The 16,555-nt window shown below is 51.3% G+C and overlaps 1 protein-coding gene across 6 annotated transcripts in view; it reads right to left on the minus strand.

The window, feature by feature from the left end:
* Nucleotides 1–7,844: 7,844 nt before the first annotated feature.
* The window catches only part of DYNLRB1 (dynein, light chain, roadblock-type 1), a 24,458-nt gene continuing 15,747 nt past the window's right edge, over nucleotides 7,845–16,555 (minus strand). For all 6 annotated transcript variants that reach the window (XM_011972435.1, XM_011972432.1, XM_011972434.1 and 3 more), the window contains 2 exons: nucleotides 14,025–14,192; nucleotides 7,845–8,222 (listed from right to left, as the gene is read on the minus strand). In XM_011972435.1, coding sequence (XP_011827825.1) covers nucleotides 8,179–8,222; nucleotides 14,025–14,172 — 192 coding nt within the window. In that variant the 5' untranslated portion in view covers nucleotides 14,173–14,192 and the 3' untranslated portion in view covers nucleotides 7,845–8,178. The remainder of the gene's footprint in view (nucleotides 8,223–14,024; nucleotides 14,193–16,555) is intronic.

Genomic DNA, 16,555 nt, shown 5'->3' on the forward strand with positions numbered 1-16,555 from the left:
AAAAAAAAAAAAAAAAAAAGGCGAAGTGAAACATTCCAAAGATTGTAGGGACTGAGACCCACTAAGGGGTCCACAGGCCTCGAGCTCACACTGCCTCACCTCACTCCCAGATTCTCTGCTTTCACTGGGAAAGTGGAGGCTGAGAACACCAACCCCACTGGCCCTGCAGGGCCTCAGACCTGGCCATTCCCTTCCTCTGGGCCTCACCCGCATATCTGTCCTCTTGAGCCAGGGGCATGCTCAGTCCTCTCCAGCTCTAATCCCACCTCCTTGAGTGAGAGGGCTGCGGCTGTCACCCTTCTCCCTCCCTCTGTGACTTCAAGCCCTCAGAGCAGGCTGGTCACCTGGGGAGGTTGGCTCCCCAAGGCCTTTGCAGCCTCCAGCTGCTCCTCAGCTCCCCTTAGCCACTCATGGGGTCCTGGGTTCTGTCCACACCCACCAGTGCATCCACTATGAGTGATGTGCAATCCCCACCTCCAGTTTGGCTTCCAGCTGTCAGGTCCAGGCTCTGTCTCTGGAACAAAGGCTGCCTCAGAACTCAACACATCCAAAGAAAGTCACCTCTTTCCCCAAGACTGTGCCTCCAGCTAATCACCCCCTCTCCTCTCATCCCATCACCTGGCCCCAGTGCAGTCCTGAGTCCTCTCAAGCCCATCTGTCTCCTCCCACCCCTCTCCACTGTCACTGCTCTGGGAACCCCCCTCCCTCGCCTGCCCCAGACGGCACCTCACCAGTGTGCCTCCCCTGCAGAAGCAAGGCTGGGCACACTGATCCCCGCCTTTCTGAACAATCAGCCCTTTCCAAAGTTTCACTCTGGCCAGGTGCGGTGGCTCACACCTGCAAACTCAGTGCTTAGGGAGGACGCAGGAGCTCAAGACCAGCCTGGGAAACCGTACACGTCCATTCTCACACTGCTGTGAAGAACTGCCCGAGACTGAGTAATTTATAAAGATAAGACGTTTAATTGACGCACAAGTCCGCATGGCTGGGGAGGCCTCAGGAAACTCACAATCCTGGTGGAAGGTGACGGGAAAGCAGGCACCTTCTTTGCTAGGCAGCAGGAGAGAGAATGAACGCAGGAGGAACTACCAAACACTTATAAAACCATCTGCTCTCATGAGAACGATCACGAGAAGAGCATGCGGGAACCACTCCATGACTCAATCACCTCCACCTGGGCTCTCCCTTGACACCTGGGGATTGTGGGGATTATAATTCAAGATGAGATTTTGGGTGGGGCACAGCCAGACTATGTCAGCAACATAACCAGACCCTGTCTCTATTAAATAAAATTAAAAAAAAAAAAAAGAAAAAAAAAGGGGGGGGGTTGGGGAGGAAAAAAATTTTGATTAAAAAAAGTTCCACTGCCACCCTCTATCCAGTCACTCCCCTTCCTCTCCCAGCACAGACTCCACGGCCATCACAATTACTTCCAACAGTCCCAACTCCCTCTTTCTTCTGCCGACTTAACCTGGCCAAGTTCAGCTGTGCGGTGACTGCTGCACCCCCGGCTGAAAAAGATGCTGCAAAAGGGCCGCCTGCCACTCGGTCAGACTCCCCGCCCACGTCCCCAGGGAAGTGTGTGTACTGTCTCCTCTCCTGCAAGGCACGCTCCCTGCTGCCTTCATTCCACAGAGACCTTGCCCTGCCCTCTTGGCGTCTCCCTGGCTTCCCTCATGCTGAGTGGAATCACTGTCCCTGTTCCTAAGGCCAGTCCTTCCACTGTGCACAGGACACCAGCCTTCCTCACGCCCCATGGACTTGCTCCCTGGGACTCCTTACGATCTTTCCGCAGCAAACAAACGTGTTCTGGCGACTTACCCCTCCTCAAAATCCTTTCTCCTCGTGGCTTCTATGGCAGAGGCGGCTGACAGCTGACTCCAGCAGCTGCTGTCCCAGTCCCCCTTCGAAGACAGCCCTGGGTGTCTCTTAGTGCAGCCCTGCACGAGGCTTCCGTGCAGTCAGGAGTGGCAGGTGGCTGAACTTCAGTCAATTAGCCTAAGTGGGAAGTGCCCTATGGGACTCCTGGGAAATCGCCTTAAAGAGAAAAGGTACATCCTTTGCCATCTCCATCCTCCATCAGCTGCCGTCTGGAACTAGAAAGTGGTAACTGAGGTTCCAGAAGCTTTTTCTGTTTTGTTTTGGTTTTTGAGACGGAGTTTCGCTCTTATTGCCCAGGCTGGAGTACAATGATCTCGGCTCACTGCAACCTCTGCCTCCTGGGTTCAAGTGATTCTCCTGCCTCAGCCTCCTGAGTAGCTGGGATTATAGGCATGTGCCACCACACCCAGCTAATTTTGTATTTTTAGTAGAGACGGGGTTTCTCCATGTTGGCCAGGCTGGTCTTGAACTCCCGACCTCAGGTGATCTGCCTGCCTCGGCCTCCCAAAGTGCTGGGATTACAGATGTGAGCCACCGCACCCGGCCTCCAGAAGCTTTTTTTTTTTTTTGGAGACACGGTCTCTCACTCTGTTGGCCAGGCTGGAGTGCAGTGGCGTGATGCAGCCTTGACCTGCCAGGCTAAAGCAATCCTCTCATCTCAGCCTCCCAAGTAGCTGGGACTACAGGTACTCACCACTGCACCCAGCTGTTTTTTATATTTTTAGTAGAAGTTGGGTTTTACCATGTTATCCAGGCTGGTCTCGAACTCCTGGGCTCAAGTGAATCTCCCACCTCGGCCTCTCAAAGTGCTGGGATTATAGGCGTGAGCCACTGCGCCTGACCTCCTTGGCTTTACATTCCAGTAACAGGCTGACAGCTCCATATCCTTATGTCTAGCAAGGCCTGGAAGAATTGGGTATTCAACAGTCCGTCCGACATTCTAACTAAACACATGGGTATCTAACAGGCTCAGATTAAGCAGGCCATTTCCAAATTGCTGGTGCTCTTTCCCCCACAAAAGTCCCTAATCAGCCTCCTCTCAGTAAATGGCAGCACCTGGTTGCCCAAGCAGGCACCAAGGAGTCTCCCTTGATGTCTCATTTCCTTACTTTCCAACCCTCCCCAGCAAGTCCTGGCACTTTCCCTTCAGAATCCCCACTTCTGACACCGTGAAACTGCCCTTGCCCAAGCCGCCATCAGTTCTCCCCTGGCTGTCTGCGCTCCTGACTCCACTCAGCTCTACATTCTCCAGAGCCGCTGGGATGCAAACGTGTACATTTCTAGAGAGCAGGTTCATGTTTGCAGGGGGCTCTCTTTGGATGACTCCGGCAGATTCACCCTGGACTTCTAGATAACGCTCCTCATTCTTCAGTTACTTCATTAGAAAAAGGCTGGGAAGCCCTGGCTTATATTATAGCCTGTTGTTAGATTATTACAAACTTTCAAATTTTTACCCAAATACTTGCAGTATTTAAAAATCAAATATGCCAGACGTGGTGGCTTGCGCCTGTAATCCCAGCACTTTGGGAGGCTGTGGCAGGAGGATTGCTTGAGCCCAGGAGTTGGAGCCCAGCCTGGGCAACATGGTGAAACCCTGTCTCTACTAAAAATACAAAAAAATTACCCAGGTGTGGTGGCGCACACCTGCAATCCCAGCTCCTTGGGAAGCTGAGGCAGAAGAATTGCTTGAACCTGGGAGGCAGAGGTTGCAGTGAGCCGAGATCACACCACCGCACTCCAGCCTGGGTGAAAGAGCGAGATTCCGTACCCCCCGTCCCCCACAAAAAAATCATGAAATTCCCTATTTCACCTAGCCTTTTTTAGGGAAAGCAACTAATATATTTCTTGTAAACTAGGGGGTTGAAGTTGAATTATCTTCATCTTAGTTTCTGCTGAGACCCCCCCAAGGCATGGTCCATGGGCCAAATGCCACAGAGAGGAGCAGGACCAGCAGCTACCTGGACTGTGACACCAGGTGGTCTCAAGCGAGCTCACGTTTCTGCTGGGAATGTCGTCTATAAAGAAGCTAGAAGTTTGAGGATGAGTTTCAGAGGCCACTGAGAAGCTATGAATCTTACCACCCATGGAGGAAGGTGGTGGGGTTTCTACTTCACCTCGAACCAACAGAAGACAGTGTGTAGAGGGGAGGCCCTGAGAGTCAGGAGCCAAAGATAGACAGGGCTGGCCAGAGGGAGCACATCCTCCAAAGTGAGGGAGCTGCCAACAGAAGAGGGCAGGGGGCATGCCTGTGAAAGCTCAGGAGAATGCACCACGGCCGAAGTCAGTTCACAGCAGTTATCGGCGAATGATGAACTGCTCCCCACCTCATGCCCCTCTGAGCAACTTGGGCAAAAGAGTGACAGCACCAGGTGGACAAATAAAATAAGGCTGAGGCCAAACATAAGCTGCTCTCCCTCTGCAGAGAGCGAGGTTCCCTGTGGGCCCACAGTGAAAGGGGCAGCCTCTCTCCAAATGCAGCTCGAAGGACTCAAAGAACTTGTTCCTGTGCTGGGCAGGGACTCCATCTGCCCAGGGCACAGCTTGCCCTACATATCACCTAGGGACAGCAGGAGAACAAGCCCTAGAGGAAACTTAGACAGTGGCAGACCAAAATAAAGGTGCTTTGGATTGGATTGAGCTTGTTCATAGCAGTAGGACTAGCATTTTGAACATCTTCTGCAATTGTGTTATTTGCCTTCTCAACCTGAATACATAATTGATCAGCTTAAGTCACCGACAGTGGGGTACGCTTACTAATTTGATGGATTCGGTGACCTAGTGATTTCTACCTGCTGTGATGATGGAATCTGAGACCTCCATTTCTCAGTTTTTCTTTTTCTGGTAATTTGGGAGAGACAGACAGGAATTTGGTATGGAAAGGTGGCTTTTAGGATTCTCAATGAAAAAGTGCCAATAAGCAGTGTCTCAGAGTCAAACTTATGAAAGGGGAGAAAACCTATAATCCTTGGAGCATTTTTAATTTTTGGAGAAAAGGCAATACCAGCTCACAGAGGAGGATCAGAACTCCAGGGAGCCGTGGCCAGGACTGAGGCGGAGGAATGAATGCTGACGGGAGACGGCAGCTGACGGGACCTCCCGAGAAGCAGCCACTTCCCTGAAATGCGGGCCCTGCTCACGGATCCCAGGCGAAAGTTGCACCTTAGAGGGCAGAAATCATACTTGGAGGAAATCAGAACTGGGTGGCCTCTGAGGAGTGGGCTGGACTGACTGGGAAGCAGAAGCAGCTTTCCTGAAAGGGCTCTGAGGTTACACAGGGGTCACATTTGTCACTTTGAAGATTTGTGCATTTTGCTGTACGTAAATCTTACCCATCCTCCAAAAACAGTAAACGAGTTAATGATATACACTTGGAAGTGGTTGGGGCGGGTACTGCCTGCAATATACTTAGAAATGCATAAAAAATAAGTTAGATGGAAGAATGGAAAGTTATGTGACATAGAAATAAAGCAAAATGGGTAACTGTAGAATTGAGATGAAAGATATACAATTCTTTCAATTTTCTGTAGGTTTGAAATTTTTCATAAAAAAATACTGGGCATGGGTACACCTTTGCTGTATTGGCAAATGTCCTTCTGAAATTCAGAACCCATGCTTTTCCCTCCAGGCCTAGGACAGCTGTCAGTTTCTAACCTTGACAGTATACACGCTACTTTTGAGTACAGAAACACTAGGGATTTTGTATGTGGAATACCATTATTTAGATTCTTAAAAATCTGAATTTTGGCCAGGCGCGGTGGCTCATGCCTATAATCCCAGCACTTTGGGAGGCCAAAGCAGGCAGATCACCTGAGGCCAGGAGTTTGAGACCAGCCTGGTCAACATGGGGAAACGCCATCTCTACAAAAAAATACAAAAATCAGCCCAGGCGTGGTGGTGGGCGCTTATAGTCCCAGCTACTTGGGAGGCTGAGGCAGGAGAATCACTTGAACCTGGGAGGTGGTGGTTGCAGTGAGCCGAGATTGTGCCACTGCACTCCAGCCTGGGTGACAAGAGAAAGACTCCGTCTCAAAAACAAAACAAAACAAAACAAACCCCTTAATTTTAACCTTCTTCCCCCCACCCCCCCGTAAACCTTCTCTGTGGCCATGAATTTTTACATCTTTTTTTTGAGACAGGGTCACCCAGGCTGGAGTGCAGTGGTAGACTCATAGCTCGCTGCAGCGTCCATCTCAAGCAATCCTCCCACCTCAGCTTCCCCAGCAGCTGGGACTAGAGGTGCGTACCACCACACCCTGCTAATTTTCATATTTTTGGTGAAGATGAGGTTTTGCCACGTTGCCCAGGCTGGTCTTGAACTCCTGGGCTCAAGCAATCCATCTGCCTTGGCCTCCCAAAGTGCTGGGATTACAGGCAGGAGCCACCGCACCTGACCAAATCTTTACATCTTAATTTGAGTCCAAGGAATTATGCTTGCCTTGCCGCATTACAAACTCCTGATGTACATGGTGGGCTCCTGATATACAAAATCCTGGTGCTCAAGGGACTGGGAGGTGGAGCATCTTCATTTTCGTAAGAAACCTTCCCCAGGACATTGGATGGGGAACTTTAAGGCAAACAAGAGGGAGTAGTAGGGGGACTACGGGAAGGTGGAAGGGACAGGCCCCCAGCCCTATTCTGAACCCTTGCTTTGGAGCCAGAACGCCTCCTCCCTCCAGGGACAGAACCCCAACCCCCCTCCTAGAAACCTGACCTCTCCTCCTCCGACCTCCTTCCCCATTATCCTTCTTGGAGAAACTCAAGCAGAAGGACAGAGGAGCCTCAGACTTGGATCCCAGCTTCTGAGAACACAAGGGAGATGCTGCTTGGCCACACCCCAGGTTCGTCTGCAGCACAGAACCTAGCAGATAATCAACAAGCAGGGTCCGCCGTCACCCACTCTCAGGGGGCACTTCCTAGGGAAGCAGGGACAAGGGACACCAGAGTGTTTCTCAGACAACCAACATTACTTAAGATTCAGGGAAAACTATTTGAGGGTTATTTTTATATTAAGATAATCATAGATGTATTATAGAGTGGAAAATTCCTATCATCTTTCATTACAGTAGATTTTGAAGAAATTTTGCCAAGCTCTTACAAACTACACCCCTCAACTCCAAAGAGTACGTATTTTACTCCTCCGATACCACTGAGGAAGCCTCACTGGAAAATCTGGGCAGGTATGATTGCTAGATGGAAGAACTCACAGACAGTGGTGACTTCTGGGGCAGGGAGGACAATGACGGGGATTTCCAGGCTCACACTACACAGTGCTGAGTCTTTTTCCTGTGTAACAGGAAACAGACAAAAAGAAAAACCCTAATCAAATTAAATACATGTGTTTTCAGAGGGAAAAAACAAGAGAGTGGCTGGATGAGGGTGTGTGGGAGCCTGAGTGCAGGTGAATTCTGGGACGCTGTCGGCGGGTACGGGGCAGATGTTTGCCCAGGACGGGCTCACTCGGGTGAATGGGGGCCCTCCAGGATTTCTGGAGCAGATAGTGTGGGAAGAGCAGGGATATTGGAGTCGAGACCTGTGTCCTGGCTGTGAGGGCGTAGGCAAGCCGTTCTAAGCCCAAGTCCCCATGTCTGAGGTAGCCCCAACACACTGTCTGCAGAGGGTACCGTTAGGTGAGAGCTATGTAGATTACATGCCAGGTGCATTCCGGGTCCTCAGTAAGTACCACTCTTCCCCAGTGCAGCGTAGTAGAAAAAAATCTTTCAACACTGCAGCAGTGGGAAACGGTAAAAGAAGGACGAGGGCCAAGAGGCCCAGAAGCCAGGGCACTGATTTGACACCAAGCTACACGAAGGACGGCCACCGGCACAAGCAGCAGCACCAGGCCTCTCGGAGCCGTGAACATGATCTCCCTCCAGGACTGACGGAGGCAGCCGGGCCTCTGACGTGTGATTACACAGGAAGAAAGAGGCCTTTTCAACCTAGTGTTTAAAGACACAACAGCCGGGTAAGCATTTTGGTTATTTTTAGTTAAAGAAAAACAGCTTTCTCCAAGGGCGATAAAGTGAACTGAAGGTCAGAAGGAAGCTGGGTGCGGGCTTCTTGCAAGCTCTTGCTCTAAAACCTGGAAGTGAGGAGAGACGGCCCTCCGGAGCTCTGGGGAAGGTTGGCGAACACAGGGGTTCCTTTGGTGGGGGAGGAAGAGCTGCCAGCCCACACATGGTCACTGGATTGGTCTGAGTGGGTTCCAAGGCGACTGCCACATGCCAGTCCACTGACATGATCGACTAACATTCTTGGGGAACATTAAATTAAGGAATGACACAGGGAGCCGAGAGTGGCTTATTCGGTTGGATTCTGAATCACAATCAGGAAATAGTCTTTATCTGCAAAAGAAAAAAATGACACAAAAAATCACTAAATGTAAAATGAGAGAAAAACACACAAGAAAGCAAATAAACCATTAAATCACTAACCATAAAATGAGAAAGGGGGTGAAAGCAATAAAAAGCATCAACGCTCAGCATCTCCAAATGCTGGGAAAACAAGATAAACCTGTAAGGTTCCTGCGGGGGCCCCTGCAAGAGGGGCCTCCCCGTACCGGGCAGCAGGCACTCTACAGTGTCCCCTCTTCTAATCCTCCCCACGACAGTGGCAGCAGGTAGGCAGGATTCTCACCCCTGTTTTCCAGGTCGGGGGACTCTGGTTCAAAGAGCTCCAATGAATTGCCTAAGGCCATGGTTCTCAAACTAGGGGCATCCCAACCACCTGGAGGGCTCCACTCCCAGAACCATCATTTAGTGGGGCTGGGGCAAAGCCCAAGAGTTTGCATTTCTCTAACAAGTTCCCAGGTGATGCTGATGTTGTAGGCTGTGGGAGGACCGCTGGCTTAAGGTTACCCAGCTACTTAGTGTCAAAGATGGAATTCCGACATAACTTCACTGGACTTGGGGTAGTGTCATTTTCTTTTTTTTCTATCTCTTTTTCCCCCTCAAGACAGGGTCTTGCTCTGTCGCACAGGTTGAGTGCAGTGGTGCGATCATGAGTCACTGCAGCCTTGACCTCCAGGGCTCAGGTGATCCTCCCGCCTCAGCCTCCTGAGTAGCTGGGACTACAGGCACACCCCACCAAACCTGGGTAAATTTTTAAGAAGATTTTTGTAGAAGGTCAGGTGTGGTGGCTCATGCAGCACTTTGGGAGGCCAAGGTGGGCAGATCACTTGAGGTCAGGAATTCAAGACCAGCCTCTGGCCAACATGGTGAAACCCTGTCTCTACTAAAAATACAAAAATTAGCCAGGCTTGGTGGCAGGTGCCTGTAATCCCAGCTACCTGGGAGGCTGAGGCAGGAGGCCTGCTTGAACTTGGGAGACAGAGGTTGCAGATCGCCTCACTGCACTCCAGCCTGGATAACAAAATGAGACTCCATTTCAAAACAAAAAAAGTTTTTTGTACAGATGGGGTCTCACTATGTTGCCCAAGATGGTTGCAAACTCCTGGGCTCAAGTGATCCTCCTGTCTCAGCCTCCCAAAGTGTTGGGATTATAGGTGTGAGCCACCACACCCAGCCAGCTAATGTCAATTTCTGTCACAAACTCAATTTGTTGGCTTTCCAGAACCTTCTAAATAAGAAAATTTTGAAAGGGGACAAAGCTGCCTGGATTCCAGCTCCAGGGATCTGGCCCAGTAAGGAGGAATGTCCACCATGAAATCACAGCAAGTCCAAGTCCTTGGAGGTGGGCCTGAGTGCCTCTCATTTTACTGAAGAGCAAACTGGGGAAGTGGTATTATTGGATTTAGGGCTTGATAATTTGGAATAAAAGACACTGATATTACTGATTGTGCCTGTTTTTATCAGTGGCTTCTTAATTCTGTTTTCATTAGTGATTTTTATGTATGCAGATTTACCCACTTAATCCAACTGCAAACATTGATCAAGGCTTCTTTGTGTCCCAGTCTGGGCCACCCACTTCTCATACGGCCCCTCAGTGAGCCCTCGAGTCGCTCTGAGAACACGGAGGCTCAGAGAGTTAAAGGGCTTGCCCAATCAAGGAAAATCCACAGGTGGAGTGGGGACAGGGACCTGGGTTTGACCCCATGCTCCGAACTGCCCTGGTCTGCTGCCCCCTGCTGAGCATGAAAGAAATGGCAGGACCTCAGCCAAGTTGCTTTGTGGCTGTTCAGAGCCGAGCCTAAAGCTTGGTTCTTCCCACAAAGATGGGCTGTTGCAACGGGGAAGAAACAGAAATGAAATGACTCACAGTTTCATGGCTAACCAGTCTGCATTCATAAAAATCACTAATGAAAACAGAAATAATTAACAAGCCACTGATAAAAACAGGCACAATCAGTAATATCAGTGTCCTTTATTCCAAATTATCAAGCCCTAAATCCAATAATACCACTTCAAGTGCTTTGTGACAGGTAATGTGTGTTGAAGGTTGTGTGGGCTGAGTTAGTTACCTCAGCTTTAGTATTAGTGAAGTTAATAAGTGAAAACTAGAAGTCTGTTCTTTTTTGTTTTGTTTTTTGAGACGGTCTTGCTGTCGCCCAGGCTGGAGTGCAGTGGCACGATCATGGCTCACTGCAGCCTCAACTACCCAGACTCAAGCGATCCTCCTACCTAAGCCTCCCAGGTAGCTGGGAATACAGGTGCCACCATGTCCGGCTAACAAAAGTTTGTGTTGAGATGTCCTGGCCAGGCATGGTGGCTCACGCATATAATCCCAGCACTTTGGGAGGCCGAGGTGGGAGAATCGCTTGAGCCCAGGAGTTTGAGACCAGCCTGAGCAGCATAGTGAAATCCTATCTCTACCAAAAAAAAAGTCTGGGTGTGGCGGCGCAGGCCTGTGGTCCCAGCTACCAGGGAGGCTGAGGTGGAAGAGCTGCTTGAGCCTGCGCGGTTGAGGCTGCAGCGAGCCATGATCGCACCACTGCACTACAGCCTGGACAAGAGCTAGACCCTGTCTCCGGAAAAAAAAAAAGTCTGTTCACGTGGGCGGTTCTGGGCCAGGGTGGGGTGAATTTGGCACACATGTGGAGAGCCACGCTGTCTGGAACACCTGCTGCTGTCTACGGCCTGGGAAGCAGCTCCTCAGCTGGATGGAGTCAGGCCAGGCGGGTGGGAAGGCGTGGATCTCCCTCCTGGGCCAGGCTGCTCCAGGCTGCCCACAATGTGTAGGGTGCTAATTACAGTCTCATATGGGCACCTCTGGCAGTAGCCAGGCCTGCTCTACGCCCATGGCCACCCCTGGGTCCTGTGCTCTGTAGCCATCCTGAGACAATTCAGTGCCAGTGCCTCCTAGGCTCTGCGTGGTGGCTCCTGACCACAGGAATTCTGCACCAAAACTCAATTATTTTTTCTTGGCCACATAAAAGTGGGTATGTCAAAGTGTCAAATCACTGGTTTTCATCCTAACACTATGCCCCACAGACATCCCTGACTCCACCCCCACTGCTGACCCCACCTCTGACCCACATCAGTGGGGTGTCAGCAGTGGAGGGAGGTTTACAGAGTCATTCATTTATGTAATCAGTGGATATTTGCTAGATGCTTACTATGTGCTTACAAGCCCCTGCCCTCATGGAAGTTACTCTCAAGTGGAGGAGACGGCCTTAAAAATGCAGGTAAGCATTTGGTGGCGAGGAAGGACTGAGTGGCCGCAGTGAGGCTGAGCCAAAGAAGCACGCTCTGTGTGTAAGACAAGCTCAGCACGCCACCGTCCTCCAGGACAGCGCCGCGTGTGTGCAGGACAGACAGAGCGTGACTTGAGAGCACGGGCGCCCCCTGCAGTGCCGCCAAGGAGAGGGACTGGCCGCCTCATCCTCCTCGCCGCCAAGGAGAGGGACTGGCCGCCTCATCCTCCTCCACTGACAAGGTCGTGGGATCTCCGGGCCTGTGAACCCCAAGGAGAACCCCCTACTTGGGAGCTGCCCATTCTGGACTCAAGCACCAACCAAACTCATGGGCTCTGAATGCCTGTGGGTCTTCAGGGCCAAACTGGAGGTGCCACTGCTGCCAAGTTGAGACTTGAATGGCCAGGAGCTTTCAGACGATGCTGTTCTTCCGGAGGAGACATTCTCAGGAGCTTTATGCCAAGGGACACTGTCCGTGAAGAATCTGTCTGATTTTGAGACCATGTAATTTGCTCCTTTCTCCCATACCCTGAACTCCCAGTCGGCCATTGGGAAGCATAAGGTCTGCTATGCACAGGGTGAGTAGAGGCATCGTTCCCAGCCTTTTTTTTTTTTTTTTTTGAGACAGAGTCTCGCTCTGTCTCCCAGGCTGGAGTGCAGTAGCACAATCTCAGCTCACTGCAAGCTCTGCCTCCCAGGTTCAAGCGATTCTCCTCCCTCAGCTTCCCAAATAGCTGGGATTACAGGTACGCGCCACCACGCCAGGCTAATTTTTATATTTTTAGTAGAGACAGGGTTTCACCATGTTGGTCAGGCTGGTCTCGAACTCCTGACCTCGTGATCCACCTGCTTCAGCCTCCCAAAGTGCTGGGATTACAGGCGTGAACCACCGTGCCTGGCCTCTCAGCCCGACTTTTAGGGGAGTGAAGCTTTGTCCTCTGCAGCCACACAACATGACGTCCTGGGAGGGATTTCAGTTTAAATCTGATTCCAAGGCTTTTTCCCCCAACCCAGGTCAACACACTCAACCAGACAGGGTGGCTCAGGACATCAGCACAGCACAGTCCCCTACTCGACATTTCACAGATGTAGATTTGCAGGTGTTCTGTGACTTGCCCAGGGTCATGCTTGTGGGAGGCAAAGCTGGGAAAACAGATTCTGCGCCTCCTGCAGTCTTTTCTCCCTGATGGATCAGGCAGTACACATGGACGGCGTGATTTTGGAATAAAAAGACTCTGGAGTTATTCTTATGTTCTTCTCTGTGACTGACTTGCTCTGTCCCCACCCCTCTAGGGAGTGTCCCAGGGAAACTGGGCTGCTGTGACTGGCTCTGTAGTTCTTTCCTTCCCATCCTTCCAGGCCTGGTGACAGAACCTATGCTGGTCTGCTGCGTGGAGCGGCTGACCCCCCATCAAATGACCTCAGAACTCTGTGGCCTCTGTGTTGCCACGTCCAGAGCACTCAGTGTCCCCAGATCCCCCGCTGCCTTCCTTTATCCGGGTCCTAATCATAATCCTATCACCTCCTGCCCTAAAAACCTTTGCTTGCAAGATCAAGTCCATGCAACCGAGTTAGGTGTTTGTGGCCCCTTCTAAACTGGACCAAAGTCTCACCTCCCACTGCTCCCCACTCACATCCTGATGCCCTAGATAAGCGGCACTGCAAGCGGAAGTGCACCATCACACGCACACATGACGCACGCACACTCAACTATGTGGCTCAGCCAAGAAAAAGCAGGGTGAGAAGTCACGAGGCAGAGATGGTCCTGGAACCTCTGTCTGCCACCCTAGTCCATGAGTGAGAGCGAGGGGGCCGGGCAGGAGATGTGGCTCTGTTGCTCGCTCCTGTGCTCCCATCCTTGTGGGCTCCTCCCAGAATGAGCATCTCCTCACCCCGAGAATGATCCTAAGGACTAAACACAGGCCTTGGTTGCACCACACAGCCCTCAAATGCAAGGCAAGCACCTCGTGTAAAAGAAACATGGCAATCTGCTCCGGTGTGGGAGGAAGAGCTGGCTGCAACGGGCCTAAAGACAGGCCTGGTCTTTACAAGTGGGCAGAGAACATGTTTTAAAGGATAAAATGATACGGTACTTTTGCTTTACATTTTGGAGCAGAATCACTGAATATTCTTCCAAATGTGGCTTTCCGCCCCTCCGCCTTGCTCACACTGCTTCCTGTGCCCTTAAGATTCAGTTCCGGTGTCCCCTCTTCTGGGAAGCCTTTGCAGACAGCCCCAGACAGGCCTGGCCACACCCTCCTCTATGTCCCAAATGCCTTTGAGTTTTCTCCTATCAAGGCAGGGGAGACACACATGATGCTCATGTGTCTGTCTATCCCAGGAGACTGGGTTCCCCTCTGGGGCCAGTCCCTGGGCGGATCTGCTGTGGGACACCAGCTGGAGGCTGGCTAGGCAGTAAGGCAACAACCCAGTTCCTTCAACTCCTCGGGCCCTGCCTGGATCCTCTGGAGACACCACTGTGCCAGGCCTCCTGATGAGGCAGAGAATGTGCCGTGAGGTCTGCTCCTACATGGGGAGGTAGAAGACCCCTTACCTGGTGCAACCATAATTTCATTTTTCTTAGAGCGAATTCGAAGGAAGGTGAGATCGTTCTGAGGGTCGATTTCACGCACGGTGCTCCGTGCCTTCAGGATGAAGCTGTGCATGAGGCTGGCGTACTGGGTGGTAGTGGGGTTGTCCATGGTGCTCTTGATGGGAATGCCTGAGGGGAGAGCAGACGGAGCCTGAGAGGATGTGGAGCCCCTTCTGCCGAGCTCCCACCCACACCCCTAGTGGAAAGAACTGGAATAGCAATTCTCAGTCAATGCCACCATCCGCAGAGGGCTTGCTATGTGACAGGCATGGTGCTGAGCCCCAAAGCATGCCAGGGACATGCCCTAGAACTACTCCACGGGTGGCAACACCATCTCATCCCCCTGTGAGGCAACAGGAGCTCTGAGCGGTGAGGCAACCTGTCTGTGGTCACACAGTGGGGCAGGATTCACATGCAGGCCTGCTGTCTCACTCCCAGTTCCTTTCCCAGGGCTGATTGGTTCCCAGCAGTAAAAAGAGACACTAGCTCTGATTCATGAAGGGACACAGATTAAAAAAACTAATAAAATAAGGTTTTTGTTTTTTTGTTCAAAAAAGGAGAGACTCTCATTCATAGTGCTTAGACTTGAAACCAGGAAGCGCTTTTACAAATTTCTTTTTTTTGAGACGGAGTCTTGCTCTGTCGCCCAGGCTAGAGTGCAGTGGCTCACGACAACCTCTGCCTCCCGGGTTCAAGTGATTCTCCTGCCTCAGTTTCCCGAGTAGCTGGGACTACAGGCACGTGCCACAGTGCCCAGCTAGCTAATTTTTGTATTTTTAGTAGAGACAGAGTTTTATCATGTTTGCCAGGCTGGTCTCGAACTCCTGACCTCAGGTGATCTGCCCGCCTCAGCCTCCCAAAGTGCTGGGATTACAGGCATGAGCCACCGTGCCTGGCCTTACAAACTTCTTTTATTTATTTTATTATTATTTTTTTTGAGATGCAGTCTTGCTCTGTCACCCAGGCTGGAGTGTAATGGCGTGATCTCGGCTCACTGCAACCTCCGCCTCCCTGGTTCAAGTGATTCTCCTGCCTCCACCTCCTGAGTAGCTGGGACTACAGGCGTGCACCACCACACCCCGCTAATTTTTGTATTTTTAGTAGAGACGGGGTTTCACCATACTGGCCAGGCTAGTCTTGAACTCCTGACCTCATGATCCACCCGCCTCGGCCTTCCAAAGTGCTGGGATTACAGGCGTGAGCCACCATGCCCGGCCACAAACTTCTAAACACTAAAAAGTAGAAGAGAAAAAGTCAGCTTGTGCTGGGACATAACCGTCACGATTTCCACCCAAGGCAGGCTTGGGGTGCAGCTGTAAACACACTGTCCACATGGCCGTGCCCCCAGATTAAAGCATGTTTTTCTATGTCTGCACAACAGGCACAGAAACAAGAAACATGTTCACCCTTTGTAAACAGCACTGCTACCTCTTTCAAAGAGCCCACTAAGTGGGCGGTCCACAGAGCTCCCCAGCCCCTACTGTTGGCTACTTAGGGGCTGGGTTTGTTACCAGTAACAAACTGTAACCATTAACTGGGCAGTGAACAGCACCTTATACCAAGCCTTTTGTTTGGAGGACTGTTTCCTTGAGATGAACCATTAAATGGACTTATTCACTGGATGGTGTCTACTGTCACAGAGGTGAGGAATGTAGCTCACACTGAGCCACCTCAGGCCATAATTGGGCCAGCAGGTGCCTGTGAATTGGCTGTGACATATGAGCAGAAGGCTCTATCCATGAGACCCCCCGAGAGCCCACCAGCTGACAGGCACTTGAGGAGTGTGGCACAAGTGGCTCCTCATAAGAAGTGGCCAGCTTTGGGGCCCAGGACCCTGCTCGTCCTGCCCACAGCTGCTCAGCCTAGGGATCGGCCAAAGGCAGTTATCAGGCCGACCGGCTGAGTAGTAAAGAAACCGGCCCAATCTTGTCTTCCTAGGGCACCAGGAATGCAAGGGTAGGCAGAAGAGGACACGGTGGCAAAAGAAGCAGGTGAGTCAGAGAGGCTTTTTGAGCCAAGTGATGTCAGGAGAAGAGGTTGTAGTCATCACTTGTCTGCAAGGGACAAGACGACCAGATCACCAGGGATGCTGCTGGCTCCTGGATGGCCACAATGTGCACGGCAGGGCCCTGCAAGGCCTTGCTCTACAGTTGAAGCTTCCTGAGGATGGCACCAATGAGTGTGTCCATTATAATCTACCCACGATGGGGCGGTGATGGGGAAGGAGCCACCACGACTCTTTCTGTCCACGCTCACATTCCTGGGGGCCTAAGAAAACAAGACTGGGCCAGTTTCTTGCCACCCAGCAGGTCGGTCTGATAACTGCCTTTAGTTGAGTCCTAGGCTGGGCAGCTATGGGCCAGATTAATAGGGTCCTGGGCTCCAAACTGACCTGTGCTTACACCCAACTCTGCCCTTCACAGCTATGCAGCCTTGGGCATGTGATGAAACCTCCTGAGCTTCCACTGCCTTATCTTTTTTTTTTTTTTTTT

This window comes from Mandrillus leucophaeus, unplaced genomic scaffold (genome assembly GCF_000951045.1).
Source record: "Mandrillus leucophaeus isolate KB7577 unplaced genomic scaffold, Mleu.le_1.0 Scaffold129, whole genome shotgun sequence".
Lineage (NCBI taxonomy): Eukaryota > Metazoa > Chordata > Mammalia > Primates > Cercopithecidae > Mandrillus > Mandrillus leucophaeus.